This window comes from Micromys minutus (assembly GCF_963924665.1).
Source record: "Micromys minutus genome assembly, chromosome: 9".
In the NCBI taxonomy this organism is placed as follows: Eukaryota; Metazoa; Chordata; class Mammalia; order Rodentia; family Muridae; genus Micromys; species Micromys minutus.
Window position 1 is genome coordinate 37,548,840 of NC_137978.1, and position 12,954 is coordinate 37,561,793.

The window sequence follows — 12,954 nt, forward strand, 5'->3', positions numbered from 1 at the left end:
GATCAGTGCACTGACCAGCTAACGGGGATGTCTGAGGTTTATTTAACTGTTCACATGATACACTCTGGTAACTGAGAATGGAGAGCCAGTGTTGATGGCTGGTGTTAAAAACCACACTGTGGTGATTTACATATGTATATATCAGAATTATACAAAGTGAGGACACCAATATCAGCGGCCATCAAAGAACAAAGGCCTAGCTAAATAAACCAATAACAACCCTAAGTCATTATTAAATGCAAACCTCATACCTCAGAATATTACATAAAATATCCCAATAAGCTAAAGACCCCCAGCTCAGGAGCCAAGGGTTGCTGATGGGTGCTGAGAGAGAAAAAGTCACTTTTCTTTTTCAGGGCTGGAGGGGACAGCAGCCATTAGCTGCCCATGCACCAGTGGATGTCTCTATGTGCATATGCACTGCACGGACTTACTCAGTGGGAGATGTGAGTGTTTCTTCCTGGCACATGTAGAAGTTGTGCTTACTCATCTAACAAAGTATAAGTACTGCTCTGAGCCTGCACGATGACTCAGATGGTAAAGACACCTGCCACCAAGCCTAGCTAGCTGAGTTCAAGCCCTCGGGCACATATGGTGGAAGGGAGAACTCTTACAAGTTGTTCTCTAACTTAAGACACACACACACACACACACACACACACACACACACACACACACACGAGTCTTGCTGCTTTAGAAAATAGTATATTAAAAGGGTACAAAATGAGCACAGTTAAAGCCAAGAGCAACCCACCCACACAGGAGGTCAATGATTTCCAATAAAGAATCAGGAGGGAGGTAAAGGCTTCGAAGCTTCCAGGAGAAAGTCAGGAAGCCAGGCTGCAGCTCTCATTACAGATGGAGAAGTCACCTAACACTAAATTAAGACAGGATATACTCTGTCTTAATTTAAAGTGTCTGTTTAATGTGCATGCCGCAAAAATATCTGCTAAGTTCCACAAAACAGGGGTTCCTACCATTGCGTAGGGTTGTTCCTAACAAGCAGCAGTGTAATCAAGACTACATTTCCCAGCTCCCTTCTATGTGGATAAGATCAAATGACTGTTTCACCATGTAATATGAATACAAGATAGCGTAATTTTAACGTTACAGAAGTTAAGAGGGCATGATCTTCCCAGTATCAACGGATGATGAACACACCAAATTGGAAAAAAAAACAAACCAAAAACCCTTACTCCCTGACTCAGCACATGGAACAAAGTCACCTGCTAACTAAAATACTCACATTAGCTGTTATGTGATTGGGAAATAAATTGTGAAAAGTCACTAGAATTCTGGAGTTACAATAACTATCTATCCCACAAGCTCACATATTTGAATGTTGGTACTGTTTGTGGAACTGTTTGGTAAAATTAGGAGCTGTGAACCTGTTGGAGGAGGTGTGTCTTGCCTCTTGTTCATGGATCAGAGGTGAGCTCTCAGCTACTGTCCCAGCATCATGCCTGCCTGCTGCCATGTTCCCCAACATCATGGTCATGGACTTTGAAATGGTGAGCCCTGAATTAAATACATTCTTTTACAAGCTGCTTTGGTCATAGTGTTTTGTCATGGCAACAGAAGTAACCAAAACATATTATGGTTTATGCTAATCCACGCACAGTGCAGGACTCAGAGGCAAGTCTATCAATGGTGGGAGCCAAAAAGGCAACTTCACTGTAAAGCTTACCAAGCAAAATAAAGACTGAACAATCCAGGGGAAGGAATCACGTACCTCATATTCTGGTCCAAAGCCAGCAGAACTACAGAACCTCCCAGAAAGTCTCCAGAGGTAAGGGATTCCTCCAAAGAGAAGAATACACTGTAAAGCAAAGCAGATTGTAGTCACATTCAAACATTTTTAGCAACTATCATATGAAAGAGTGAGTTATAGATCTCAATGGAGGAGTTAGAGAAAGGACTGAAGGAGCTGAAGGGACTTACAACCCCATAGGAAGAACAACAATGTCAACCAAACAACTACCCACCCCCAACTTAGCTCCCAGGGACTAAACCACCAACCAAAGAGTACACATGGAGGGACCCATGTGGCAGAGGATGGCCTTACCAGGCATCAATGGGAGGGGAGGCCCTTGGTCCTGTGAAGGCTCGATGCCTCAGTGTAGGGAATGTTAGAAGGTTGAGGTGGGTGAGTGGGGGAGCACCCTCATAGAAGCAGGGTAAGAAAGGTGTTTGCAGAGGGGAAACCAGGAAAGGGGATAACATTTGAAATGTAATTAAATAAAATATCCAAAAAAAAAAAAAAAAAAAAAAAAAAGGGTGAGTTATAAGGAAAAACTAAGTAAATTACAGGAAAAAGGGGACGGGCATGACTCATTTAGAATACAATTCATTTAGAAGAATACAAACCATTGAGACACTAAGTTTAGATCACTGAGATATTTTTGCCTAAGCACTGTATATGGGTAAACTGTATAGTATGTAAATTACATTCCAAAAAATCTGTTTAAAAAGTAAACCAAGGAGTCTCACTTGCAGAAGTTGAAAAATAAATCAATATAGGGCCAGAGAGACACTGAGTGGGTAAAGACACTTGCCTTATAAGCCTTTCCTGAAACCAGTGTAAAAGATGAAAGAAAGACCTGACTTCCAGAAGTGGTTCTGACCTCCACATGCACAGAGGCACATGTGCATGCCTCTCCTACACACACACACACACACACACACACACACACACACACACACACACACACATCACCACTACCACCACCAGATTAATCAATCTTTAAAAAGATTTAAAAATCATTCTTTTAAGGGAAAATAAAATAGTAGTCATTAGAGACTAAAAGAGGATAGGAGAAATCAATCTAGAAATATGTTAAATAATGGCTAGTCAAACAGTCTGTCAATAGGGTTTAATTCAGGCATCTGCAACAAATCAGTACTTTAGTCTACAACAATTTATAAGTATTTTAAGAGAACCACAGGCCTAAAGGTTTCTGGCATTAAAAAGGTTTAAGGAAATGGAAATTCTAATTAGCCTGATTTGATTGTCATACATGGTATATATTTTTTAAATTACACCGTACTCCAAAAATGCGCATAAATATTATATGTCAATTAAAGCTAAAAACCAGTAATTAAGGAGTACAACAGTCACGGAGAGAACAGATTCTGGTCTTTGTATAGTTCAATTTGAAAACAGAAGAGAGGGTTTCAGTGTATCTCTCTCTCTCTCTCTCTCTCTCTCTCTCTCTCTCACACACACACACACACACACACACACCCCTCTATTTTTATGATAATATGCTAATTATTCTGATATGATCATTATTATTACAATGCACCAAAACAACCAGTGAACCATAGAAACAGGAGTCATATGTGTTAATCACAAAGACTTAAAAAAGTAAGTAAAAACATTTGCCAAGAGACTAAAATGAAAACTTATCAATCACTTAAGATTACAAGGGTTAAATGGTATGTTCCAAATATCACAGGTAATGAACAACAGATGGAATTTGAACCAGGCAATATGGCTTTATAACTATCTTTTCCAAGAAAAGAAAGTGTCCTTTTCAGTCAGGAAAAAGTATTAGCTTGCTGTTGTTTGTTTGAGATATCATCTCATTATGTTGCCCAGACAGTATTTGAACTCATGGTTTTAGATGATCTTCCTGCTTCCTCCACATCTGGGAATATGGTGTGCACAAACCATGCCTGGTTAAAATACTGTTGCTATTGATAGAGAAGTGGTGAGCCATGTCCAGTTACCAGACTGTGGGACAGAATAAGAGACTCAGGCCTCCTGTGGTCAGGAAAAGATGAATCCTAAGGCAGGAATCAGGGCTTCAGGAATAGGCCCTTACAGCTATTTGTCTTGGACAAATAAACAGACATTCACTAAGTCACATTCTAAGAACATTAGAAACCATGAAGTAGCTCAAATTGTGAAAGCAATGCATGTTTAGCAGCCTGCAATCCCATTTACCCAGGAGGCTGAGGCAAGATTGGCTGCTACACAGTGAGTTCAAGCCAGCCCAAGAACCAGTGAGACCTTTCTGCAGTGTTGAAAAACAGCAACTGGCTGCCAGACATACAGCTTAGTAGTGGAGTGACTGCTTAGCATGCTTGAGGCCCTGAGTTCAATCCCCAGTTGTAAGGAAGAAAAGGAAGGAAGGAGAGTCAGTCAGTTAACTCTGAGGCTAGGGATATGGCTTACTGGTGGGGTGTCTGCATGTATGGAGCCCTGGATTTGGTCACCGGCATCACTTTAAAAAGAAATTCCAATGACTGCAATAGGTACTAGTAATAATGACGCTGCAGAGATCACTTTGTCAAGAACCAATGTAGTTTTCTCCAAATAGTAAGTCAGGAATAAAAGATCAAGATCCATCATGCTTTGGTTAGAAGCTTATAGCTATGAATTCAAGCATGGCTCCTCATGGACAGGGTTTGTTTGTTTGTTTATATATTTATTTTTGCTGGGGATTGAATAAAGGGCATTGGACCTCTAACTCTAAGCTGTATCTACAATCCAGTCTGTAGGGCTTGGGAATGATCATATTTTATGGATTTATTTCCTTCCATTTTTAATATGTATTGATGAAATACAGAGATCTACTTTAAAGTCTGTATATAAAGAATAACAGACTGTACTCATTCACAACTTGCTTTTTTGTTTGTTATGAGATTCAACATGTAGCTCTACTATCCTAGGACTTGCTTTGTACAGCAGGCTGGCCTGGAACTCACAGGGATCCACCTGCTTCTGCCTGTCAAGTGCTAGGATTAAAGGTGTGCACCACCACATCCGGCCTAAACTCTATTCATAAAGATCTTTCCATAGTGGTCTCTAACCTTACTTGGCATTACCAGCTGCTCTCTACATGCTTCCCACCACATTATATCTCCATTATACTTTCATTAGACAAGCTCTCATCTTTCTACAACTTCACACACATTTTATACTATCCCATCTTTTACAGTTTTGTTTTGTTTTTGAAATAGGGTCTTATGCAGCCAAAATTGGCCTATAACTCACTATGTAGCCTTGGCTGATCTTGAACTCAGAATGATCCCCCTTCATCAGTCTCCCCAGGGCTGTGATTATAGGTGTGTATCCCTACCCCTAGTTATCATTTAGAGTTTTTTTGAGCTGCACTGATCTGTGCAGGTCTCAAGTACAGCTTCTGAACAGAACCAGGAACAGCAGCACCTGAGGTTATGCCAGGAGTACACATTCTCTGGCCACACCACAAAGGCTGGCCTGGGACCTAACAGCCTGCAGGTGAATCTGGCACTCACGGGTGATGTTTAAATAATCTGACTGTGAACTCTAGGTGCAAGCATTTCTACTTTGCTACAATTAACTCCATCGTGGCCATAAGAAACCTTGCTCCTAAAAGATACGCTCTGGTGACACTACCTGTCACATGCTACAGTTGTTGAGCTAATTGGCCTAGGATGGCATTACTTTTATATTCCTCCCAATACTAACAAATGCTGTAGAATTAAGGACTTATACTGCTCTGACAGAAGGCTAAAACAGCCACTACTAAAATTCCATCTTTTAAATAAACATGAGGGTATTTTGACATGCCTTTGAATAATTTATGAACATACTTGGAAACTGTTCTTTCAAACCTTGTTGAGTTTACTTTGGGGACTGAAAAACAAGTATGGTAAGCTATAAACTCTCTCCATGCTGATATCTTACTGAGTACACTCCAGGGAGTTCTAAGGAAAAAATCAATAAGCACAACAGACACAACTCCAGTACTCTGACATACATTTTCTCATCAGAGCCTTGAAAAGAAGGCATGGCAGGGAAATAATGTAACACAGAGAGGTTAAAGTAATGCCCAAAGAAACCCAGTGGCAAAGTGCTTGTTACATGTTGAGCCTTGTGCTAAGTGCTTCATTTATATTACCTTGGTTACTCATCCCATGCCATAAGCCATCCAAAGGTCTGATGTTTGTCCTTTCTTTATTATTTTGTAATGACTTAAAAGATTCAATGTGTGCATGTACACATTCGTGTGTGTATGTTATGTGCAGGGTATGTGCATGTGAGTGCAAGTGCCCACGGGGCCAAAAGAGGTCACTGGATCCCTGCAGCTGGAGTTTTGGGCAGCTTGATCTCCTCCAATGTGGGAACTGGGAATAAAACTTGGGATTCTGGAAGGGCAGTATGTGTTCTTAATCACTAGCTCCAGTTCCCACTTGTCGGAGAAATGAGACTTAAAAAGGTGCAACTATGCCAGCGGTGAAGGTTCACACCTTTAACCCCAGCACTTTGGGAAGCAAAGCAGGCAACCTCTGTGAGTTCGAGGCAAGCCTGGTCTACAAATCAAGTTCTATGACAGCCCCAGGCCACACAGAGAAATCCTATCTTGAAAAATAAAATAAAACCAAATAACAAAAGATGAAAATGCTCATGTAGAAACATGTACAACCCAGAGAAGCAAAAATCTGAGTTTAGCTGAGTCTAGTGGGTCACTCTTGAAATCCCAGGATTCAACAAGCCAAGAGAATTCTTGCAAAATTATGGCCCACATGGCCTACATAGCAAGTTCTAGGAGGCATACATAGTAAGACACACATATGCCCAAACAAAAACAAAGAGCTGAGACAACGGCTTAGTGACAAAGTGTCTATCTGCTGTACATGTATGAGGACCTTACTTTGGAATCCAAGCATTTACATAAAAATCCAGTCGTGTGTGTGTGTGTGTGTGTGTGTGTGTGTGTGAGAGAGAGAGAGAGAGAGAGAGAGAGAATGAGAATGTGTATGTGCACACATGAGCACTCAAACATATAATCTCACTGCTAGGAGGTGAACAGAAAGATCCATGAAGCTCACTGGCCATCTGGTCTACCCAACTAGTCATCTATAGGTTCAGTTAGGGACCTTGTCTCAAACAATTAGATGGAGAAGAGACTGAGCAAGACACCAGTGTCAACCTCTGACTACTACACATGCACACATGCAAATGGACTCCAAACATTTCATACATCTGAGCTGTTCACCTCCACTCTTCTCCATTCCCAGCCATATAAATTCTTGATAGTGTTTTGCTATAATCTTGCTGTATTTCCCAGGTCTCTATCTCAGACTCAAGTGATCCTCCTGCTTCAACTCTTCAGTAGCTAGGATTACTGGGCATAGTGCCATAGTGTTAGCCATTCCATTTCTTGGAAGAGCTTTTATGGACACCTGTGAGATAACAGGTAATGTTGCTCTCAGGGAGTCTGGACATTCTCACTACCTGTCTGTCACATTTAAGACAACTGGTTATACAGGGCCTGCTTAGTTTCTCTTAGATGCAAAGAAACAGGCAAAATGGTGTGTGTGTGTGTGTGTGTGTGTGTGTGTGTAGTAAACTAATGTTCTCTGTATGGGAGAGGTAAGTTAATGTTTGTAGGAGAAATTTAGCCAAGCAGGCCCAGCTGTAATGCTGGTGCATGCACGGCTGATACTTACTCCCAAGCCAACCTAGAATTTACTGGCATAGCTAGAGACCACTGATGCTGGTGCTGGATCAGGCAATGGAAAGAGCCAACATGAAAGAGACATCTCTAGGGGCATCAAAGTCAAGGCCTCTCATCTGGAAACCTTATAGACTGAGGTAACAATTCTAGCCCCCGGATCTCTCCTGAGAACATGTGGGAACCTGATTTATGGTTGGGTTTCCACCACCCCTGCTACACAGATGTCTCCCTTGGCCCATAGAGCCTGACTGGAAGTTTATCCTGTCAACCTTGGCAATGATGCAGCCAGCTGCCCTTGGGGTCTCTACACCTCTGTCTGACTTTGCTTTAATTAGACAGGTGGCGAAAGAGCTGGGTGTGATTCTCCCTACTTTGAACAGTGGGCTATGCACTTACAAACCTAATATGATTGGTATAATCTTCTTAAAGTGGTCTTGGAGCCTGCTGTGTTCTTAAACTGGCAATCTGTCAGGATCCGGCTGAGAGTCAGACATGATTAAATCTTGAATATAATCTTAACATTACTCTAGACATGCTGACTGGCCACAGGGCATACATTAATCCAGTTACCCAAGGTTCTATTTGCCAACACACCTACTTCAACCAGGTGGCCAATCTGTCTTTCAAGGCCCTTAAGACCTGTACTCCCAGAGATCTCTCTGCCTACTTCCATAACCTTGTATAACAATCAGGCAAGTCCTTTACAGACTTCTCATGAGGGTTACTAAGGCGGTGGGGAGAAGGGTTGATATGGGACCCACTGGAGATATACTTGTTAAACAATTGGCTTGGGAGGGTCTTTATGCCCAATCTGCAATGCGGTGGCGGCAGTCCATGATGACCTTCATAAATGGGTGATAGCCACAGACACCAGAGACCCCAACCCTAGGGCAGGCTCTAGAGCAGCCCTGACTGCTTCTCTCAATGCCCGGCTGGGTGACAGGCAAAGATTCCTACATAAAAGATCAGAGTAGTCCCATACATGTCCTTATGAAGTCCCTTGAGAACAGGGCACATCACGGTTCATTTCTCACATCAGATCCCACTCCAGGCTGCCAGCAATCTTGGCTAAGGGCAGTGGGACAACTGACTTAATGACTGTTGACCAGGGAGAGGCTCTTGGAACAGGCGAGAGCGCTGCATCAACGATTTCACCCTTCCTCACAACCTTACACAAGCTCTTGGCATATTATCCATGAAACAACGCAAACATCTTGTAAGACCTTGTGCCACCTGCACTCTGCTTTCACCACTGGGGCCCCTCCATAGGGGAGGTGTCAAGACAAGAGGGTTACTCCCCAATGCTATTTGGCAGATGGACTTGACTCTATCTGTCTTTTGGTAATCTTGGATGTGTACATGTCACTGTAGATACTTGCTGCTCCTCTGTATATGCTGTGGCCTTGATGGGAGAAAAAGCCTCCTGTACCATCAAGGCTGTGACATCTGCTAATCACCCAGACAGGTGATTAGAGCATGGCTCACAGAAATTTGAGAAGCCTCTGTTTAGACTCCCTCCTTACGCCCTGATATGCCCTCTGAGATAGCTGTCCTTTCAGAGCTGATAGTCAATGATGGGTAAGAACCTGCTTGGCAGGTCAATTGACAGGCAAGGTCCACTATCCTGAAGGTCCCCTGAGGTGGGGTCAACAAGGCCAGAGCAAAGAACTCTTTTTTATCTTAATTTTATCTCTTATTTATCATAAATAAAAACAAAAGCCAAGCAGGCCCAGCTTTAATGCTGGCACATACACCACTGAGACTTCTTCTCCAATACAACCTAGACTCTGCTGGCACGGCTAGACACCAGTGACACTGGGTTGTTAAAGGACTGTTACCTAAAGGCCAGATGTACAAAAACAAAACCAGGCATCACAAAGTTTTAAACAATATCAGAGTCATGTCTCCAAGGAATAAGTTACTCACAGTGCCTTCCACCTCTGAATAGAGTCCTGACCAGAAGCTGAATGTGCTTTTATCCAGTTGATACAGTCGTGATTTCTCAAATGTGTCGGAATCCATGATCTGTTCTAACTCTGGTGGTACATGAGTTGTTGTTTTGTATATCCTTCTCTGAAATATTTTGAAGAAAAACACTTTAATGAATATTTTTTTTGTTACATAGTAGTAATTTGTAGTCAAATACCGAATGGACTGTAGCATTAATTTGTCACGTAAGCTTGTAGTATTTGTCACATACATATACATCTTGCATTTAGTCAAGAACATTGACCCCTGAAACAACTGACACAAGAAATTAAAAGCATACAGAAACAATTCCAAGGCCAGCTAACTAGGTGAAATGGCCATCTGGGTTGTTAACACAGTTTTAATTTGCCTGTGTGAACCAAAGTTGTGACATCATGAGGGGACCATTCTTTCTGAGTATGAGGTATGTCTTGTAATATAGAAAATAATGCATGAAAAAAGAAAAGTATGCTCACAACACACATTAACAGATACATTTAATAATTTGTTAATAAATCATCATTGAACTTGGTCCTAGAGGTCAAATTAAGTAAGATTAGGGGGTAACAGAAACATATCAAATTGTTACAACAAATTTTCTCATTATATCAATTTCTAAAGGGTAATTTTAGCCCCTAGGACATAACACAGGGAACAGATACCAAAGGTATAACAGACCTTCTACAATAGTTTTACAACAAAAACTTTTCCTGTTGTATGTTAACAATGACAATAGCAACAACAAAAAGTTGAAGGCATTAAAGAATAATCCTACAATGATGCTACAATGCCAGATAGCCGTGGTGCATGCCTTTAATCCAGCACTCAGGAGGCAGAGGGAGATGGATCTCTGTGAGTTCAAGGCCAGCCTGGTCTACAGAGTGAGTTTCAGGATAGCCAGGGCTACACAAAGAGAAACTGTCTTGGAAAAAAAAGATGCAACTCTGTTTACTAGTCAACTACATTAGATAAGTACTCAATAACTCACCCTGCTGTTCTGCTTACTACATGGTTGCTTCAGGAAAGGGTACTTATACAACTAATGAAACTTTGAGTATACCTTTCTATAATAATTTTTAACACGTTGAGCATACTAAAGGAAGAGACTGAGGTATACATAACCTGACACTGACAGATTTCTAAAATTAAAACTGGCAGTCCAGAGAGTCATGAAGGGCTAGGAAGTGTAGTTCAGTGGAAGAGCACCTGCCTGGCAAAGAAACTCATATGCCGTGTAGATGAAAACTGCTCAAGAAACAGGTCCAGCAGTTAAAGGGAAAGGAAAGGTTCTCAAGGATAACACAGATGAGTGTTGTCCAAACTTAGGCCCAAGGATCCTAAGACGCTGTAAAGCAGGCACAGACCCACTCAGGTTTGACTTAAGGGCCGTCCTTCCCTTTCATTAGACACCAACAGGCTCGGGACCCATTATAACGCTGCAGACAATTTGTTTTGTTGTCACAAAGTCCATCTCACTTAAACGCTCACATTTTTTAAAGAAAGTTTATTTATTTATTTTTACACTCCGGATTTTATTTTCCTCCGGGTCCACCCTCCAACTGTTCCACATCCCATACCCCCTCTAATCAAACTGCTAATTACTACTATCTCCAGGGAGCGGTTAGCTTTTCTACTGCACTATTTAACGTTTTAAACAAAAACAAAGGAGGTATTTTAATGAAACACACACACACATTTTGGGGCCCCAAACAACATTTTCTTTAATGAGGATTTTCAAAAGGCGTGCAAGCCTTTAGAACAGTTGCAAAGTATCTCCCCCCCCCCCCCAAAAAAAAAAAAAAAGTTACCTAATCCGGAGGTTGAGCATGGTGACATCAACCTTATGGGAAGTTATTATTCTAAAAATTTAGCATCTCTACTTAGAAAGCTTATATCAGCGATAGAAGAGGTCAACCCTCGGTTCAAGGATTCTAAGATGCTGTAGAGCAGGCATAGACAGGCTCAAGTTTTGACGGTAGGGCGGCTCTTCCCTTTCAATAGACGCTAACAGGCTTGAGTCTCATTACAGCGTTGCAAACAACTTCTGCCGTTCCAAAACCCCCTCAAAGCCACAGTCACCATTGAGAAAAGTTAGGAAGCTCACTGCGGGTTACGAAGTACAAGCTGATGCTACAACCGGGCAAACATTATGAGGCTTGGGTCGAGGCTCAGGCTAGCCTAAGACTGTCCAGAGGCTGAGGTCAGCTCCTCACCCCCAGTCAATGCTCACCTGCCGCTGTGCTAGGAAGGTCTCCCAAAGATACACTGTCCAGGAAAAGAGCAACACCGCCCCGAAGATTCGCTTCTCCGCAGGTAAGTCCCACATAGCGTCCACCGATGCCCACATCCCCATGGCCACCCAATCTGACCCGCTCCTTCGGCTAGCACCGGTGCTGCACCGACACGCGTCCTTAAGAGAGTGCCAGTGGTGTCACAACGATACAGGTCCCTTCCGAGGGCTTCTTCAGACTCCCATCCCCTCAGCTTTGCTAGCAGTGTCACAAAGACACTCTTCCCCCTCTTACTCCTCAAAGACCTACTTATTTCTGCTAGAATAAGACTTGCCCCTCCTTCCTCACTTCCGGCTCGAAGACCGAGCGGCGGTGCACCTGAAACATCCCTCCGGATTCTGTGCACCAGACTCAAACTCAAAGGTTCCGGAGTTCTTCCTGGGAGAGTCTGTGTGGTCCGCCCTTGCTTTGGCGGATTACCCTGAGAGGGCTATAGACCGCGGTGCTTAACCAGGCTGGGTAAACCCGCTCATGGAAATACTTAGCGGAAACTGACAGGGTGGAACCCATTCCCACCTAGAAGTAGCTGGGACGGATGAGAGAGGCTCTAAAACTTACCGTTTCTTCTACTTAGTGCTGTTGAAAGGTTAGATGTGCATTTCCGGGATAAGTAGCCAAACAAGGCATTTGGGGTTGTTTGGCTTGTCTTGGAAAGTTCTGACTTCGGGAATATTGGCGGTGAAAACGACACTAGTGATTAGGATTTTCATTTACACGTTTCATCTTATCCTTCCCAAGTGAAGTCGGAGGAGGCATTTACCTGTGTGTCCTGGGACTGCATTTCTAACTACCTTTAAACCTAGCAAGACCTTGTTTCAGAGGAGGAAAGAGGAAGGGAGGGACGGGGGAGGGAGACCATCACAGCTCAGTACTGGTTTTTGCCTTGGAATTCAGCAGTTGAAATGGGGTCACTATGGCCACTGTTAATACATTGACTTTACTTGAAAAGTGAAGTCAGATTTTTCTGACCAAAAAGTAAATATGATTTAATTAAGTTTCTACGAACTAATGTTGCCAACTTGTATAATCATTATTTATAGTGAATTTCAATAAACCTGTAGCTCCAATTTAAAATTTGGTGAGATTATAATGCTAAAGATATTGAGATTAAGGTTTCAAACTTCTCAACCATGGCTAAATTCATCCACATTAGAGTTATCAGTAGCAGTCACTTGACAAAGTGAATTCCTTCAGTATAATAGGATCACAAATACTTTGGCAACCAAATGTTTTTTTGGTTTTTT

At 42.2% G+C, this 12,954-nt stretch overlaps 1 protein-coding gene across 1 annotated transcript in view; it reads right to left on the bottom strand.

Moving 5' to 3' along the window:
• Positions 1 to 11,941, bottom strand: part of ZMPSTE24 (zinc metallopeptidase STE24) — a 34,384-nt gene extending 22,443 nt beyond the window's left edge. The window contains exons 1-3 of the mRNA XM_080921613.1: positions 11,650 to 11,941; positions 9,378 to 9,524; positions 1,733 to 1,819 (exon numbers count right to left, since the gene is read on the bottom strand). Of these exons, the coding sequence (XP_080777739.1) occupies positions 1,733 to 1,819; positions 9,378 to 9,524; positions 11,650 to 11,772 (357 nt within the window). The 5' untranslated portion in view covers positions 11,773 to 11,941. The remainder of the gene's footprint in view (positions 1 to 1,732; positions 1,820 to 9,377; positions 9,525 to 11,649) is intronic.
• Positions 11,942 to 12,954: the final 1,013 nt, after the last annotated feature.